The sequence below is a fragment of the Leuciscus leuciscus genome, assembly GCF_965113295.1.
Source record: "Leuciscus leuciscus genome assembly, chromosome: 1".
NCBI classification, from domain to species: domain Eukaryota; kingdom Metazoa; phylum Chordata; class Actinopteri; order Cypriniformes; family Leuciscidae; genus Leuciscus; species Leuciscus leuciscus.
In genome coordinates, this window is record NC_138725.1 from 48389269 (window position 1) to 48409144 (window position 19876).

At 42.2% G+C, this 19876-nt stretch overlaps 1 protein-coding gene across 2 annotated transcripts in view; it reads right to left on the reverse strand.

The window, feature by feature from the left end:
* The window catches only part of plekhh3 (pleckstrin homology, MyTH4 and FERM domain containing H3), a 36679-nt gene extending 31791 nt beyond the window's left edge, over window positions 1-4888 (reverse strand). Inside the window, exon 1 of one of the 2 annotated variants that reach the window (XM_082175384.1) lies at window positions 4456-4888. In XM_082175384.1, coding sequence (XP_082031510.1) covers window positions 4456-4523 — 68 coding nt within the window. In that variant the 5' untranslated portion in view covers window positions 4524-4888. The remainder of the gene's footprint in view (window positions 1-4455) is intronic. The other variant, XM_082175383.1, reaches the window with a different exon arrangement.
* Window positions 4889-19876: the final 14988 nt, after the last annotated feature.

The window sequence follows — 19876 nt, forward strand, 5'->3', positions numbered from 1 at the left end:
TTTATTTTGCCCATATCTCTCCAACAAAAACAACAACCAAACATTAAACCTCAATTTTAACCTGCATAGCGCAAGATTTTGGCTCGTTGTAGAGGGTGTGGGGGAAATAACATCTCAAAGCTCTGTGGTTCTACAGTTATACATTAACAGCACCAGGTCTGTGCCAGAAACTCCTGCCAGTTTGTGTTTCTTTCCCAGGATGCCCTGCTCCTCAACTCAACAGCTGCAGTGGGCGGGTGTCCTCGTGTCATAACATCTTCAAGGCACAGCGTGAATGTCAAAAACAAAAAGAAAGAAAGTTTTGCGTCTCCAAAGAGAAACACAGAAGAGTGAAGCGAGGGTAGTTCGTCACTCTAAAATAGGAAAGAGGGGGGAGCGCAGAGCACGCAGGACAAACAGAGGCGCTCTTTCAGTTAGCCCGCTGTCTGTTTGGCCAGCTTGATTAGGGGACGGCTGCTGACGTCAGAGTCTCACACATGGAGGAGCAGATCCCTGAACCAGCACTACACCTCCAACAGACTATAATGGCCTTAAAGAGAAAGACTGTCACCTTAATGTCATCCCAAAACTGCATTCTTCTGTGGAAGAAATATATTTTGAAGAATGTTTCAACTGTTTCTTGCACACCAGTGACTTTTATTGTATGGACAAAAAACAGTTGAAAGTTTAAATTTGTTCTTTTATGTTCCACAGAAGAAAAAGTAATTTGGCGATTTTGTTGTCATTTTTGGTTAAACTACTACCCTTTAATTTAGCATTATAAGTTATGAGCCAAAGTATTAACTTTACATACTGTAGGATGAAATGTAGGGTTTGTTTCAGGATAAATATAGTACAGAAGTACATTTGAGTTAAAGGTGGATCTGTCGAGATGATACATTCAGCTGCGGTCTCCTGTGGCACAAAAAAAGGACCGTTAACAGTCACTGCAGAGAGGAAGTATCCAAACACACACGTCTGTGGGGTCTGACCACCTGCTTGAGTGTGTGGCCTACAGAGGGTTGGGTGCAATGGAGGAGGTCTTTGTGTAAACACGTCAATGGATGTTTCCGGAGCGGGCTTTCCTAGACCAAACCAGTCTTCTCCGTACCATCCATGTCTTCCAAGCATGCATTTCCTCTTTGGCAATAAAGTTTAGTGGGCAAAAAGGTCCATTGTGTATTGTCAGTAGTATAGCGATGTATGAAACACAGCTTACACAGAGGTCACTTTCAAACCAAGCAGCTTTCTGTTGGTCAACGTGGTGAATTCGCATGACCAACTTGAACTCTATGCAAAATCTGTATCGGAAAATTCCCGTTTGTGTGGATTCTTATTGAAATGACTGGATTTCTCACACAGAAATTTGCCAGTCATTAGCTGGTCCAAACTGATCATGGGCTGGTAGGCCATTTTGGACTTGCACCATTTTAAGATGGTCAACCTGTTTTTTTGGTGGCACATGTTGGCTGGTCAAGCAGTGAATGTCTAGCTTGAACAAGTTTAGTAATCAGATTAGTCCAGTTATAAACCAGCTACCATGTGGCAAAACACAGTTAGTTTAGCTTGATTTTCCAACATGTTACAAAGTCCTTAAAGAATCAGTTTTGTTAGTCCAAACCCCCAAAGGGCAGAGTGCTAATTATAAACATCAGAGAAATAGATGTCATCCACCAAGACCTGAGCAGCATCCATACCAGTTTCTCCTAGGAAGGACAACTGAAGGTTGTTGCTCAGTCTATTGATCCAGCCTGGCATGAAGAGGAAGCCAGGCCTTGCAGATGCACTCTAGATATCAATATCTTTTAGCAATAATCAATAATGGCACTGTGGCAACAATGAAAATAGCAATTGAATTGTGGTGGTGCAACAGCTAGAAAAGGCTGATTAATCATAATAAAAGTTCAGGCTCTTTGTGCGCCCTTAAACAATGACTCAGCAAAAGGTCACTCGTATTACAATAGCCATTCAAACAGTTAGAGCTGATTATCAAGTCTTTAAAGCTGATTCATTACTGTATATTTGATACCCAAAGATGTGGCAGCCACTCAGTTGACTATGTAACATTATCTAATGTTTTACATCACAAACCGGAGTCTGGTTGTGTTCAATGGATCAAATTCATCAAATTTAATCATGCAATCAAATTCACAATGAGTTGAGTAAAAAAATCCAGAAATCACCCAATCAGATGTCTAAATTTGGTCTTTATCTTATTTCCCATCACACTTTCTAAAGTTTTTTGTTTCCTTTGGCCATGCCTTTTCTCTTTTTTTCCCTTTGGCCATGTCTTTTCTATAGACCCCAAGGACTGCCATTGGTGCCTCCTTAGAAAAAATTTATAAAAATAGGTGCATGATGACCCTGGGGAAAAGGGAGGATGCACTGACCTATTAACCTCCTATTCTACCCCCATTACCCTGACACATGCACACACACGCAGAAATCTTTCACAGAGCCATAAATGGGTTAATGGCATAAGACTTCACCAAGGAAATATGGAGATTATTGATTTTAGGGTGATTAGTCCATAGAGGATGGATGGAGTGGGGATAAAGGGAGTAGGGAGAGATAAGAGGTCAGTCCATAAGAGATTGGTGCAAAAGGTCCCTTAGGCTGTTTCTAATTGATTGGCCCAGTGTATTGTGTGTAACATGGTTTCACAATATGGGCCTGATTAGACATTTTAGTCTCATAAAGTGTGTGTATGTCCAGACATGTCAAGAGATCTCTTTATACTAGCCTAGCAGAGGACTGATATTAACTATAGACAGTACACTTGAGGTAAGTCTGCATTACATGTGGGTGTTGGGTCATAATGCAGTGTGGAATACTTTCGGTTGTAGGCAATTATCCATCCCAAGAAGTACAAAGTGTTTACTGGAAAAATTTCTGCTTTAATTCAGAACAGCTCAAAACAGCCTTTGTGTGAGTGTAAAAAAAGGCTCCCTGGCTGTTGAAAACTCATTTCGTGTACAAGCGGGGATCAATACCAGAGATTTTACTGACAGAGGAGTCATTATTAAATATTTGATCATGCGGATGTGTTCAGTTGCACAGAGGCGTAAAATAGATGGGGAACCGGAGTGCTGGCTCAGCTGAATGCCCTTCACTGTTCATTACATTTCACAGGAAGCCTTCATCTCTGTTCTTCACAATGATTTGTACCTTTTTAACGCACATGGGCTAATCATGAAACACCTCAACAATAAGCTCTTGTGTGTGAGAACAGTGAAAATAATACATCGGAAGTACAGTTGTCTTAGACAAAGTATCAACTACATATTTTGTGTCATTCATTTTCTCACTGTAATCAGGTTGCTAGGATTAAAAAGCCCTCAAAACCACATACATAGTAAACATATGTATGAAAGTCACACAAATGATATATGGGAAGCATTGGTAACTAGCAAGTAAAGCTTGAGCGCGTTACTTTAATTCTCAAAATATAACCAGTAAAACTAGTTTTGCAAGAATAGCCTAGGTGTTTTCATCACACTCCATTTCCAACACTTAAAACTGAGAAATCAATACATTTGTCCTGTCAGTGCCGCTTCAAAAATATTTCAACATTTTGTCTAGGCCTATATAATAAATAATTCTCACATAAATGAATCCATTAAAAAAAAATCCATGATCTTTCCAGCATCATACGCATGTAGGCCTATAGAATGTTTGAGAATGCCTGATTATGGCAATAAATCATGATAATAATAATTTTAATGTTAATAGTACTTTTTTTTTCTAACATCCTTTCCAATAGTGACTAGTAGCCATTCCATTAACCGTTGGCACTTACATAAGCACTCAATTATTTTACTACTAGTCATTAGTTTTACTAGTACTTATTTAAAAGACACTAATACTTAATCATTACATAGCCTATGTAACGTAAAAAAAAGCAATTGTGACTAGCGAGACAAGAAATATAACTAATGACATTTAGATACTACTACGTTCTCAAAAATAGGTAGGCTACAAGTGTCAAGTAGTAAATAAGTAGCCTACTAGTAAAGAAGGACTAAATACTAGTAACTATTGTCAGAGTTTCTATACCTAACAAAGTAGGCCTACTAGTACCAAATAAAAAGTTATTAGTAAACTGGAAAGGATACCAACAGCAACTAGCAATATAGACTACTAGTTGAAAGTTGTGAATTGAGATCTGAACTAAACATCCACATAGAATTCAATGGCAAAAAACAGCAATAACTTAATTTATTTTGAAAAAAATCAAAGTTACTTGTTACTTTTGTGGTAATGACCAGTGGAATAGTATTAGATTAGCTACTAGACAATTTGAAAAGGATAAATCCACTTTTTGCAAAAAAAGTAAGAGTAACATCAATACAGATATTAGTTACCTTAAACTAAAGGAATGAACCATGATGGATGTCATACTGTGATGGCTAAAATTGATGTCTAGGTAGTCAGCTTACTAGGTTTTGTGACACAGCTTTAGTTTTGTCTACATACCCGTCCCGTGTGTGTGTGTTCCTCCTGATTGCGTAACTCGAAAGACTCTTCCTCCTCTTTCTCTCCATGATCCCGAGCCAGCAAACTGAAGCCTTGTCTGCAGCACACAAGCCACCAAAGTCCCTGCAAAGGCATTCAAATCACGGCGTGTCGTCCAGTCTCTATCCGTAAATGTCCAGTGATGTCCACCGTCCCTGTGCTGTCGTGCAGATGGGACAGATGGAGGACGTCTAGTCACATGAAACGGGCTGATACAAGAGAATAAACTCCTCTATTTCGGCTGGGACAACTCAGAAATGCTGCGTTTTATCAAACGGGATGTATCCAAATACGTGTCCAACTTCAGAAAAAGACTGATAAAAGACTTTGATCCCACGGGTACTTTCAAAAAGAGAGTAGATAAAACATCGTGTCTTATCGGCTTCTATCGCGTCTCTGATTCTGCGGGACATGAGCATGCAGACTCTTTCAGCAGCGTGAGTGAAGGGGGCGGAGCGAGTCACCCCATGCGTTCGCAATCGCAAGATGATTGGCTCACCATCCACACGCCCAGAAAACGCCCCGCCCCCTGTCTGGCTCGCTGGCAGGCATTTCAGGAAATGGAAGCATTTCAGTGATGGGATCAGAAATATTGAACTCTCATTGTAAAGCAAACACATGTCAAATCTACCCTCAAATGTAGACAATACACAAGGACATTTTTTTACCTTTTTACTAACTTCACTCTGTGCTCGGTTTACCTAGTAATTATTAAAGGGTTATTTTCATGGTTTTACCCCAATCTGTCCTTGTCCAAACTATGATGTAATCACAGAAGGGTTATCTACTTTGAATGGCAAAGTGAAATTCGGCTTCTGTTATTTGGATAGTGCTGGGACGTGGAGGCTGCTGCATTAACAAGTAAGTGTGAAGTTCTGGGTAAAGGGGTGAATGAGCACTCTGTGTTTTGTGTGTGTGTGTGTGTGTGTGTGTGTGTGTAATGTAGTCTCCTGAAACGCATTATGTGCCTGAATGAAAAGCAGATGGACTCCTTTATTCCAGGAAACTCCTGTCACGAGAGGCTCTGAAGAGAGGGAGACAGACAGAGAAAGAAGGGAGAGGGTAAGAGCACCAGAAAGACTTTTTTTTTTTTGTGAGACTTCCAAAAGGTCTGATGATCCCCCTTCCCCTTTATTGTCTGTTTTCTAAATTTTTCCTGTCAGTCATTACATTTTTATGGCTTGCAAAGTAAATGACTCCATGTGGCCAGCAAACAAACATCACTAATTACAATTTTGTTTTATTGTATATAGTTGTGTATTGGTTCATAAAAAAGGTTCCTTATCCTGCTAAACTACACTGATTTGCTGGTCTTAGCTGATTTAAGGTGGTCTCCCAGTGGGCAGTCTCCAAGCCTAACTACTTAAAAGTGGGCAAAACCCCTCTAAAACCAGCAAACCCTATCAGCCATTGGTCAGACAAATAGATAGTCCCGCCCCAAATTCATAATGGTTGTACCATTGTTGCTGTGTGTTGATTGGGAATTAAGGATGCACAATATAGATCAGCCACCATATCAGTATCGGCTGATATATGTCCATTTTTAATCTTATCGTTATCGGCCCGATTAAGAAAATTTGGCTGATATATTAAAGCCGATAAAAAATTGATTATTTCCTTCAGCTGAGATGCTTCAGATGTGCACTGTTCGCCATGATGCTTTTGAATTGCTTGAATATGATTGGAATCCCTTCAAAAAAGGAAAGTATACGGTTAATTACAACAAGTGCAGTCATATAGGCTGTCATTGGCAACATAAAATTGTAATGAGAACATTATAATTGTGTGCCTGGGACATGGCTTTTAATGGTGAGACTTTTCTTTTTGTAATCAGACTCTCAAAAATTATATAAAAATTTGGATTTATATTTATCGGCCAATATATCGGTTATCGGCTTTCAAATATAAAGAATTATCGGTTATCGGTATTGGCCAAAATGTTCATATCGGTGCAACCCTAATTGGAAATGCTCAAAAAACTTTTGGGGAAATCAACCTAACTACTTTTCAAATGTTTGGGGTCTCTTCTCCTCACCAAGGCTGCATTTATTTCTTCAAAAATACAGTAAAAACATTAATGCTATGAAATATTATTACAATGGAAAATGTCTGTTTTCTATTTTAATGTATTTTAAAATGTAGTTTATTCCTGTGATGCAAAGTTGAATTTTCAGCATCATTTCAGTCTTCAGTGTCACATGATCCTTTAGATCCTTCAACATTATCAGTGTTGAAAATAGTTGTGCTAATTCATATTTTTCATTATTCTTTGATGAATTAAAAAGTACAAAAGAACAGCATTTATTTGAAATAGATCTTTGCTGTATGAAATTAATTTATATCCCTTAAAAATCCCAGCTCCTAAACTTTAAAATGGTAGAGTATGAGTGGCTTGCATAGTTGTCTAACTGTATTAACATTGAAAAATTGCTTAATTTATCCATAAAATCCAGTTGGCAAACTTTTTGATAATTTGATGATTTCCTCAATGTGCTCATAATTTTTACCAATTGTGTCTTAAAGCTTAATTTTTCCATTATACACATTGTCCGTCTTTCCACTCTAATCTTTCTTTCCCTGAAGTCTCATGCAGAACCCGGCTCACTCACTCACTCACTCAGTCACTCACACACTCATATACACCCATAAATCACACTTTCAAAAAGCACACCAAACTAACTTTTGCTCAAGCACAAGCACGCCGATGACACATTATATTTTTCAGGGCCCCTCTGTGCTCCCTTCGCTCTCACTCTCTCTCTCTATGCCTTCATTTCCTCTCGTTTGCTCTGCTCTGCTCTCTGCTGACTCTCTCCACACATTCATCATTCCACAAGCTGGCCCTGGTGTTTGTCTTTAAGTCTGCCTGTGGCTTTACCAAACACACACGCACACACTCGCGCAGGGGTATAGCGAGCTGTCCAGAGAAAAACCCCTTCTTGGCATCTCTCTCTTTCAGTCTCTCCCTCGTCCTTTCACTCTCTAACAGATCACCGTATCATTTTCCTCACGGCTTATAATTCTGCTTTTCTCTCTTCTCATCTTCCTTGTCATGCCGCGTCAGACCTGCCTCCCACCTGACCTGCTCCTGGAACAGATGGTTTATTTTTAGAGCGCTCTCTCTCTCTTTCTCCCTCTTTTTCACTCTCTCTGCCCACGCTAAGCTGAAAAAGGGAGTTTTGTGTCTATATATGGCTTGTGAGAGAGTGAGTTTTTTTTTTAAAGAAAAAACAGACTGTCATTATCACACCCATCTTTTGTCTCTGAAGACAAGGGTGTGAGCGGAATTTGACCACACTGATGTTTTCAGTTTTCTGTCTCATTTTCACAAAACAAACCCTAAATCTTAATTTTGGGGCCCTTCTTTCGGGTTTTTGTCTTGATGCCACAGTCCGTTGTGCCTCCACATCCTCTCATCTGTGTTGTTTTTTTTGGTTTTTTTTGCTATATTGAGTTGGTCTCACTCTGTAGTAACATAGTAATACTGACATTACTGCATACTATTTAACACTTAAAAATTGTCACACCTTGGTAATTTCCCTGAAGTAGTAACAATAAAATGTTAATTCCTCAATTTCACCATCATTTGTATAAGCAAACAGACTTTTTTGCATGACCACTTAGACTCAAATCAAATCAAGGTAAATCAAAGTTTGTTAAGATTTATATCTATAATAAAAAGTCACCTAGTTTTTAATCATCAAATAAAGAAAACCATTTGTATATTTCGAATTACTGATAATGTCACGGTTCATGAATTCACTGTCTCTTTCTCGTCTCATGTGATTGTTGTTGTGTGTGTGGGTGTGGGCGTGGTCACTGATCACTACCGTCAGCTGCAGCTGATCAACGCGCCTACTTAAGTTCACAGTTTCATCTTGTCTTTGTCAGATCGTTGTGGAGTATTCCTGTGTTCTTTCCCGTTCCTGTTTCTATCTGGCGTCGGTGTGTTCCTGTTGGATTGTTCTTCGTGTTCTTTGTTCTCCATCTGGATTTCTCACCTGGCACGTCACGGACATCTTTCAGCCTCACCAGCATCATCTCCCGTGTTGCCCATCTAGGTCCATGCGCCAATCGACTGCCTCCGTGTTTTGTGTGTGTCTGTTCATATCTGACTCATCTGTTAAACTTCCAATAAAGAGTTTTTACTTGCATTATTGCATCCTCCTTTTGAGTCGTTACAGAACGATCTGACCTCTGATGGATGCAGCAAGTGGATCAACAATCACTATGGATGAATTCATCGCCAGAAGCATTACAAGAATGGATGCTCAGGAAGAGAGTCTCACAAACACGGGTCGGGTGGTGCAGGCTCTAGTGGCGCAGCTGTCCGAGTTCACCCAGCAACTTCAACATCTGAGAGCTCCCACTGCGCCACCCACACCGCCAGTTCCACCCACACCACCTGAACCCCTCTTTCAGTCAGAACCCCGCCTGCCTGTTCCTGAGTCCTATTCAGGAGAGCCTAGCTACTGCAGAGCCGCCTTAACCCGATGTTCCATGCATTTCTCGTTACAACCGAGGACCTTCAACAACGAACGATCGAAAGTGGCGTTTGTTCTGACACTACTGACTGGAAGAGCGGCGTTATGGGGAACGGCGGTGTGGGAGAACCAGGATCCATGCTGTACCTCGTTCCAGGCACTCTCCGAGGAGATGAGGCGAGTATTTGATCGAGCGGTGGCAGGGAGAGAGGCAGCCAGGATACTCGCCGACCTTCGTCCAGGTGACCGCTCTGTGTACCTTGGCGGCAGAGTGCCACTGGAACGAGGAGGCGCAGTGGGACGTTCCTGCATGGGCTGGCTGACCGTGTCCAAAAGGAGATCTACGTCCTGGACCTCCCAACGAGTCTCAACGGCCTTATTCAACAATTAAATTCAACAACAATTCAACTTTATTTCACCATGTATACAGATACTAGGAATTTGATTTGGTCTTCTCCATGCAGGCAACACACAGTAAAACAGAAAGACAAAGAATACAAGGACAAAAACACAATACAAGGACAAACAGAAAAAATTATGAGCAATAAGTTAATATGAATGTAGATAGTGTTGTGTTAAATTAAAATAGAGTGCAAGGAATTCCAGGTTTAAGAGTTATTTAGGAGGGCTATTGCTTGGGGGAAAAAACTGTGGCGGTGGCGTGATGTTTTGGGCAAAATGGCCCTGCACCACTTTCCAGAGGGGAGAAGATTAAACAGACTATTGGAAGGATGAGAGGGGTCGGCCGCAATCTTCACAGCTCTGTTAATGGACCTGGAACTGTGCAGGTCCATGATGGGGGGCAGGGGGCAGCCGATGATCCGCTCTGCTGCCCGGACGACTCTTTGTAGCCTGGCCTTTGCGCGGGCTGACGCAGAGGCAAACCAGACCGTGAGGGAGGATGTTAACACACTCTCAATGACCGCTCTGTAGAATTGTACCATGATGGGGGGACTGAGCAGTAGTCCTTTCAGGCGGCGGAGGAAGAACAGGCGCTGCTGGCCATTCTTCACTAGTTGGGAGATGTTATTGTCCCATTTGAGTGTGTTGGTGATGGTTGTGCCCAGGAGCTTAAAGTGCTCTACCACAGTCACGGATGAATTGTTAATGACCAGAGGAGGATGAGTCGGGGGCTTTTTGCGGAAGTCCGCTATCATCTCCACTGTTTTGTTGATGTTAAGCTCCGTGTTACTGACTGCACACCAGGACTCCAGGAGACTGACCTCTCTGCGGTAGGCTGACTCGTCGTTGTTGGAGATGAGGCCTATTATGGTGGTGTCGTCCGCATATTTGATGGTTTTGACAGAAGGGTCTCCAGAGGTGCAGTCATTGGTGTACAGTGAGAATAGCAGGGGGGACAGCACACAACCCTGGGGGGCACCGGTGTTGACTGTGCGGGGCTGTGAGAGATGTGGGCCCAGCCTGACATACTGAGTCCTGTTGGTGAGGAAGTCTGTAATCCATGAGCAGAGGAGGGGCTTTGCTGAGTGCGTATTTGGCCTTGGTGTAGGCAGCCTTGTCTCTGCTCCTGTGGGCCGCCTCCTTCTCTCTCCTCTGTAGCCTTACTTCCTTATTGAATCATGGCTTACTATTCCCATAAATTACAATAGATTGTCTGGGAATGCAAAGTTCCTTACAGAAGTAGATGTAGGACGAGCATGTGTCTACATACTCATCAAAGTTATTCCATGCCAATTTAATAGTTTCCCAGTCTGTAATATCAAAGCAGGCTTGTAGTGTTTCAATTGCAGCGGGTGTCCATTTCTGTACAGCCCTCTTGATCGTTTTTAGTTTTTTGAGTAGAGACCGGTATGTGGGGATGAGTTTAATCACAGCATGATCGCCATTGCCTAGTGGCGAACGCGCACAAGCACGATATGCCTCTTTGATCGAAGAATAGCAATGATCAAGAGTCCGTTCTCCCCTGGTGGCACAGCGCACCAACTGATGGTATTTCGGAAGTTCAGATCTCAGATCAGTGTGGTTGAAATCACCCAAGACAAATACAGTGGAGTTAGGGAACTTATTCTCCACTTCCGTGATATGATCAGCTAAAAGCTGCTGCGCTGTGTCGGCGTGCGCCTGTGGCTGAACGTAGCAAACGCAAGGATAATGGATGATATTTCCCTAGGCGAGTAGAAAGGTTTGCAGTGTATGGCCAGCAATTCCAGATCGGGGGAACATAATTCAGCAATGACTGTTAAATCTCTGCACCACTCGTTACTCACATAAAAGCAGACACCTCCGCCTTTTGTTTTCCCAGTGGCTTTCGCATCGCGGCCCGCTCTAAAGAGCTGATAGCCGGGCAGGTTCACCGCCATGTCAGGAATATTGGAGTGAAGCCAGGTTTCCATAAAGCAGAACGCAGCAATATGGGAATAGTCCTTGTCCTCACGTTAGCCAGTACTAGTCCAAGTAAAGGTGCACGGAACCCTTTCTTCTCCAAGTGGCAATGGCAGCCGGCTCGATTACCCCTCGCTCTGCTGCGGGGGAGTAGCCTCCATGGACGAGCTCTCGAGTGTTTGTATGGGCTACAATCCGTGGAGTTTCTGAGGATATCCGAATGAAGGCCCTGCAAATCAGGGTGGCAACCAAGGGATGATGTTGCGCTTATGTTTAGTAGTCCATCTCGGGTGTAGGTAATTTTCATAATGGCACCGCACAATAGACATAAACACGGACAAACTTTCCTCCTGCATGAGATCTCCACGGCCGCCACAAAAGCGCCTCGAGCGCCATCACGCTTACTCATCACCTATCGACCTGGCACTGAAGGTGGACGCCCGACTAACCAGGATGGAAAGTTGTGTACTTCCTAACAGATCACCTGGGGGTGCTGAGAATCTACGTGCCAGTGGCGTGGACACGGTCAGCCCTGTCTTCGATCACGAGCCCATGCAGGTGGGGAGAGCTCGGCTTTCCCGGGAGGAGAAGGAGAGGCGGAGGTCCCAGAACTCCCTAACATTTCACTCACCACCGGACCCATTACCCTCACCACATCAGGTAACCATACCGAAACATTATCATTTCTTCTCATGTATTCTCCACTTGCACCCGTTGTCCTTGGTCACCCCTGGTTAACCCAACACAACCCTAGAGTGGACTGGCGTCAGAATTCCATTTCTGCATGGAGCAATCAATGTCATGAGTCCTGTCTAGTGTCTGCTTGTTCGTCTGTTTCTGGTTCTGTGTTTCAGGAAGAGGAAGTGGATTTATCTAAAGTACCCGCTGAGTACCTCGACCTGAAGGAAGTGTTCTGTAAGTCTTGTGCTGCTTCTCTTCCTCCACATCGTCCCTACGACTGTACCATAGATTTACTGCCAGGTATGTCTCCGCCTAAAGGCAAGTTATATTCGCTTTCTGCCCCAGAAAGGGAGGCCATGGAGAAATATATTTCTGATTCTCTAGCAACGGGGTTCATCTGTCCTTCCTCTTCTCCAGTGAGGGCGGGGTTATTTTTTGTGGGGAAGAAGGATGGGTCTCTGCGACCTTGTATTGATTACCGAGGGTTGACCAACATCACGGTATAGAATACTTATCCTTTGCCGTTGATGTCTTCTGCCTTCGAGAGGTTGCAGGGAGCATCGGTCTTCACAAAATTGGATTTACGTAATGCCTATCATTTGGTTCGCATAAGGAAGGGGGATGAATGGAAGACTGTTTTTAACACCCCCAGGGGACACTTTGAATATTTGGTCATGCCTTTTGGGCTGTCCAACTCCTCAGCGGTCTTCCAGGCTCTCGTCAATGACGTGCTGCGAGATATGGTAGGTCAGTTCATATATGTCTACCTGGATGACATATTGATTTTTTCTTCTTCTCTCCAGGAACATGTGCAGCACGTCCGGCGAGTGCTCTAAAGATTGCTTTAGAATGGGCTTTTTCTCAAGGCAGAGAAATGCGCTTTTCATGCACAGTCTGTTCTTTTCTTAGATGACATAATTTCGTCTGAGGGAGTACGTATGGATCCTGAGAAGATTGGCCAAGTCCAGATTCCCGTAAGGCCCTACAGAGGTTTCTGGGGTTCGCCAATTTCTATCGACGTTTTATTCGCAATTTCAGCCAACTAGCCGCTCCTCTGACTTCCTTGACCTCCCCCAGAACTACGTTCAGGTGGTCTGATACAGCTGAGGCTGTATTCACCAAACTGAAAGGCTGCTTTGTTTCAGCTCCCATCTTGATAGCCCCTGATCCTACACGTCAGTTCGTGGTGGAGATCGACGTGTCAGAGGTGGGGGTAGGCGCAGTACTTTCCCAACGTTCTTCCACAGATGACAGGATGCATCCTTGCGCATTTTTGTCCCATCGTTTATCACCTGCCGAACGTAACTATGACATTGGTAACAGAGAGTTGTTGGCAGTCAAGTTAGCGTTGGAGGAATGGCGTCATTGGTTAGAGCGATCGGGGGTACCCTTTATCGTTTGGACCAATCATAAGAACTTGGAATATATCAGAACCGGCAAAAGACTCAACTCCAGGCAGGCTCGGTGGGCATTTTTCTCTCTCATACCGCCCAGGTTCCAAAAACATCAAACCCGATTCTTTAACGCGTATTTTTGACCATTCCGAACGCCCATCTACTCCCGAGTGCATTTTACCCGAGACCCTATTTGTCTCCACACTCACATGGGAGGTTGAATCGAAGGTCAAGACGGCCTTAGAAGGGGTAACGCCTCCGCCCGGTTGCCCACCGAAAAGTTTATTTGTGCCGGAGGGATTATGGTCTGACATTATTCAGTGGGGGCATTGTTCCAACGTGGCTTGTCATCCAGGAGTTAAACGCACCAGTTTTTTGGTCAAGCAACGATTCTGGTGGCCATTAATGGCTCACGACATTCACAGTTTTGTTTTGGCTTGCTCTGTTTGTGCCAGTGGTAAGACTTCCAATCGACTCCAGATGGGTTAATCCAACCGCTGCCTGTCCCTTCGAGACCCTGGTCCCACATAGCACTAGATTTTATCACCGTTAGGTTACCAGCCACCAGTTTTTCCTAGTCTGGAATCCGAGGTCGCGGTCCCCTCCGCCCACACCTTCGTCCAGAGGTGTTACCGCACATGGAGCAGAGCCCGTGAGACTCTGCTCCAGGTGGGGGCGCGCACCAAGACTAAAGCCTCCCGTATACGTCGTTGGTCAAAAAGTGTGGCTTTCAACCAAGAACATTCCACTCCGCCTCTAACAAGCTAGCTCCCAAATTCATTGGCCCGTTCACTGTCACCAAGATCCTTAGTCCGGTGGCAGTCCGACTCAAACTTCCTCCGGTGTACAGGAGAATTCATCCCGTCTTTCATGTATCTAAATTAAAACCTGTGTTTCATTCTCACATTAATCCGCCTGATCACTACCGCTGATCTGCGGTGACAGCTGCATCTCATCAGCGGCATCAGCTGCAGCTGATCAACGCGCCTACTTAAGTTCAAAGTTTCATCTTGTCTTTTTTTCAGATCTTTGTGGAGTATTCCTGTGTTCTTTCCCGTTCCTGTTTCTGTCTGGCATCGGTGTGTTCCTGTTGGATTGTTCTTCGTGTTCTTCATTCTCCGTCTGGATTTCTCACCTGGCACGTCACGGACATCTTTCAGCCTCACCACCATCATCACCCGTGTTCCCCATCTAGGTCCCTGCGCCACTCGACTGCCTCCGTTTTGTGTGTGTCTGTTCATATCTGACTCATCTGTTAAACTTCCAATAAAGAGTTTTTACTTGCATTATTGCATCCTCCTTTTGAGTCGTTACAGATAAGCTTGTAAGAGTTCAATAGCATCTGAAAATGTAAAATTTAATTTATTTTGTAGATGCTTTACAATGTACAGAAGAGTAAAGAAACATGTTCAGAAAAAAACTTTAATAATATTAATAATAATAACAGGCATGGCTTTATGTAATACTTCATTGTCATCGGTCATAAGCAGAATTCTGTGGCCAAATGACAGCATTATTTAATCTGCATGATTTAAAATAAAAGCGTGATGATGTTGTGTTATAGTTTATGGGAATGTGAGTCATGGTCTTTTGCCTGTGCTTCACTTTTTCCCTCTCCCTTCATGCCTTGCATTCAGGTCCCAACTTGGTGTGATTGACATTTCCTGTCTGCAAGGTCGTTTAAGGCCTTAAGGTGTTGATGCTACTTGAGAAATGGGATGGAGTCGAGCCCTGAGTCAGCCTGACATTAGACAGACACCAAACTCAAAATATTCATCCTATAAAGCTCCTCCACCCTGAACTGCTTGTTCATGAATACACTTTTTCTCTTGTTTTGTTAGCACACAGTCTTATTCTCCAGACTGGTTTCTATCTTTGTTTATTCGTCCTAATGGCTTGTCTGAAATGTGTCTGAATAGCTCAGAAGCTGTAGATGTCAGAGGTCATCTCAGGCCTTGTAAATCTAAGTCTAAGACATCGCAAATGACCACCACACAAACATTTACTATACTGTGTCATGGTAGATGTGCTTGGAAGATATAGTAATGCCTTTACTATTTAGTTCTTTTTTGGCACAGGGGCCACATTGGGCTTTAAATACAATATCTGTGTTTGGCTTCTTAAAGGTTATCTCTGAGAAGGTTTGCTCAAATGGCACCAAACAGAGCAAGCTGCCTCAGCAATGAACACATGAATTTTATTAAACTTTTCTGTGCAGAATATTGTGCTTAGCCATGCCTTTTTGCAATAAAGAGCTTGGAAACCTGTTTCAAGTGCCTCAGAGTAAAAAGTAATAAACGGTAATTGTTAGATATATAGTTGCATAATGAGATATAAAGTCACATTGTGAGATATACAGTTACATTGCTTGATAAAAAGTTAAATTATAAAATAAAAAGTCAATCTCTCAGATATAAAGTTTACAATTAAGAGAAATGAGTCACATTGCAAGATAAAAATTCACATTGTGAGATAGAGTAACATACAGTGAGATACAGTAACATTGTCAGATATGAAGTCACATTATGAGATATAAAGTCACATTGTAATATATACAGTCACGTTGTGAGATATAAAGCCAAAGTCTCATAATGTTGCAACTTAGAGAAATGAATCACAATTGCAAGATAAAAAGTCACATTGAGAGATATAAAGTAAAAATTTTGAGAAATGGAAGTCAGAATTCTGAGATACAAGTCACAATAACCTATTATTTTACTCTGAGGTGGAAAGAGAGAGCACATGTTCATGGTTGCTAGATTGGGTGGTTTGGATTTCGAAATCTGGCAACACTGAGCTTGTTAAAATGCGCATGAAGGCTTGTTAGGTCCTACAGTAAGATAATGGAGCTATTTCATTATAAATGACCTGTAGGCTTGATTAAGCTGCGCGGAAGGCTGGATCCGGGCCGTGGGGTGTAGTTTGCACATGTCTGCTTTAGGAGAATCAGTTTATTTGTAAACGGCTATCTCTTCTTTGTTTTTCTTTGTGTGTGTGTGTGTGTGTGTGTACTTGTACAACTATCTTTGTGAGGACCAGTTCGAGTTTTAGACCATTGGAGTGAAGACAAAGAGAGTAAAGTGAGGACATTTTGGCCGGTCCTCACTTTCTGAGACCCCTTTAAAGGCCTGTTTGAGGGTCAAGACTTGGTTTTAGGGATAAGGTTATAATTGGGTTAAGGGTAGGTTTAGGGTAAGGGTTCGGGTTAGGCACTTAGTTGTGATGGGTAAGGTTAGGGTAAGCAGCTAGAGATTGCAATGTGTCAATGAATGTCCTCATAAAGATAGATGTGCAAGAATGTTGTGTGTGTGTGTGTGTGTGTGTGTGTGTGTGTGTGTGTGTGTGTGTGTGTGTGTGTGTGTGTGTGTGTGTGTGTGTGTGTGTGTGTGTGTGTGTGTGTGTGTGTGTGTGTCTTTTCTCCTCTCCAAATCTCTCTGTAAGGAGGGGTGTCAGGGAGAGGGCACATAGGAGAAAAAAATATTCTCTCCATAAACTTATGACCTCTTCCCAACCCCCTCTCACCTCCCTTCATGGTCTCCATTACTCTATCTTTAACCCTGTTTCCCTCACCTCTTTTCTCCCTCTCCTCTTGCACAAAAACCTGCTCACAGCCCATTTAATTTCCGTGCACTAATATGTGTCCCTCATAAACGTCTCCCTTATGGACACATTCTGCTCCTTTACAGAAAGTTTTTGTTTTACTCTGCAGATATGAAGCGAGTGCCACTCTTTGGCTTCATGTTAACGCCATTCAGAGTGAACGTCCTGGTATTTCCTTCTGCAAAATATTTATCTCATGGCGGGAGAACAGGATCTGAGACACTTCTGTTATCTGATAGTAGCTGATTTCTGTCCATTGTGAACTGGCCTAGAAAATTAAAGGAGAAAGGAGGACATAAACAAAAGCAGACCATATCATATCTTGCATCTGAGTCGTACTAACAATACCCAGGAAGAAACACGCAGATCTGTGAATGCATACGCAAACACAGACACATATATTCATATAGGGTTGGTTGGAGCACAGGAGGAGTAAGACAAAACAGTAGCTAAGCAAAACAAGCAGCGAGAGAGAACCAGCATCCAGACGCCCTCATACTGCACGGTATGTGCACACTAAAGAGGGAGGAAGATAAGACCAACTGGTACTCTCTTACTTCTCTTCTCTTCTCTTCTCTTCTCTTCTCTTCTCTTCTCTTCTCTTCTCTTCTCTTCTCTTCTCTTCTCTTCTCTTCTCCTCTCCTCTCCTCTCCTCTCCTCTCCTCTCCTCTCCTCTCCTCTCCTCTCCTCTCTTCTTCCTAATTATTTACACTTCTCTATTTTAATTTGTCTGGATCTCTCTTTTTTTATTAACTCTCTTTTTAACTACAGACCCCTCTGCACTTAGCTGCACTTCAGTGCTGATTTTGGGAAGAATCTGTTGAATTCTACAGAATGGATTTAAACATGCAAAATAGGTTAAATTCAGCTGATAGTACTAAACTCTTAGTAGCTAAAAGTAAGCGCTGATTTAAAAATTCTAGCCAATAATTATTTTCGTGTTATGGGTGATAAGTGATATTAAAATTCTTTGCTATTTTGTTGTGTGAATTAATATAAAAAATATGGACATTTAAATGGACATTTTAAATGTATCTTTAGCTATTTAAATATAAATGAGCATTTTTACATACAGAGTTAAATTATTAATGTTTTTAAAGGTTAATTTTAACTGCGCGTTATATGTAAAAATCATGCACAATCCACAATCTTCTTTATACAGTATATGTATATCCAATATCGACTAATCTAATACATTTTTTAAAATCTCTAATACCGGCCAATAATCAATATTTTACCATTTTAAAATAAAAAACTTTTTTCAATATTTTACCATATTTTTATATTGTGCATTCCCTGCTAAAAACATTATCCAATTAGCCACAATATGTAATAGCCAAGTCAAGTCACCTTTACTTGGGTCTGGGATGCCTCTGATATAATGACATTTTATTTCATAACTTTAATAAGTCTGTGTGAGAGAGCCTGTTTTGAATAGAGCATAAACTTTTTTTGTGAACTAGAGTGAAAATGCAGGCTTATTTCACCCAAGCTTCACAAAACAATGAATTACCCATCTAATGTTTCTAAAAGCACCCAAAATCCAGTATATTTATGAGCATGTGTTTATGTTCATGTTTGTGGCATATACCCTCTTAAAAGAGGCTTTCTTACAGGTTTGCGTGTGAGCAGAAGTGCACGGCCCGTAACTGTAGGGTAGACCCAATGGTTATTAAGAGTTAAGAAAGGGTGGGCAGTCATCCAGAGGCCTTGCTCTATTTATAGCCTCCAGACTGTGTGAAAGTACTCAGAACTCGTACTCAGCTGCCAAAATCCCTGAACCTGTGTGTGTGTGTGTGTGTGTGTGTGTGTGTGTGTGTGTGTGTGTGTGTGTGTGTGTGTGTGTGTGTGTTTTGCATGCATCTTTATACATGTGACAGAGTATTACACCATGTTAATCTTAAAGAAAAATTTCAACTTCAATCTGTGTGCTGTAGGGGTAAAGAAAATAAAAGGGAAAATTTTTTTTGGAACATCTAGGGTAAATAACCGAAGGTCTGTTAAACTGAGTGGAAATCTGTACATGTTCCCAGATCTCATAGAGCTGTGCTGTGATTTCTTATGCGTAAGCCCTCAGAAGAACCATGGCTTACTTTGCTTAAGGGTAGGGTGGAAGTTGCCGTGAACAATCATAGAAACCTGCAATTTCACCCCGAATACTTGCATTAAAAAATATGGGTGAAGGAAACCTATTTTGGTATTGAGGTTGGACCGAACTGTTAACCATCGGACCAGTGTGTCGAATTTACAAGCTATTGTGGTCAAAAGCCTGAGCTATTATGACTGTTAATGAAAGACATTAGCTTGCTGCTTAGCCTGCAGACACGCACACAAGGGTACGTACACGGACATATAATCAGCATACTGTAAACGCAAGTTCACATGTGTAGCTGTCTAGCAGTCTTTCGCAAAGATACGGACAGAACGGCCAAGAATAAGAGAATGTGGGTCAGAGGGTTGGCAGGGCGTCCACATGCTTGCTGGATCAGTTTGTGCTAGAGAGTTCAGTAAAGCTTCCAGTACACACAGACAATCACACTGCACACACAATATACAGTCCATTTATCATATTGACACTTTTACAAAGCCTTAAGCAGCTGGAATGAATTCTGGCACTGGTGGCTGGATTGTGGATTAAAGCTCAGACCCCTTATATTTCAAATATTTACTCAGCATGTCACACCACATACATCATATACACACATTCTCTCTTATATTTCATTTGCATGCACTGAAAAAATGAGGTGTTTTTAGAACTTCAGAGAAACTTCAGAACAAAGGGCAACAGTTTGCTTGGTTTTGTTTTTTTAGTTGAATTCACTCATGTAATTAAGTAAATGTTTTTGATTGTACATTGAGTGTCAAGTTGTCATGACTTAA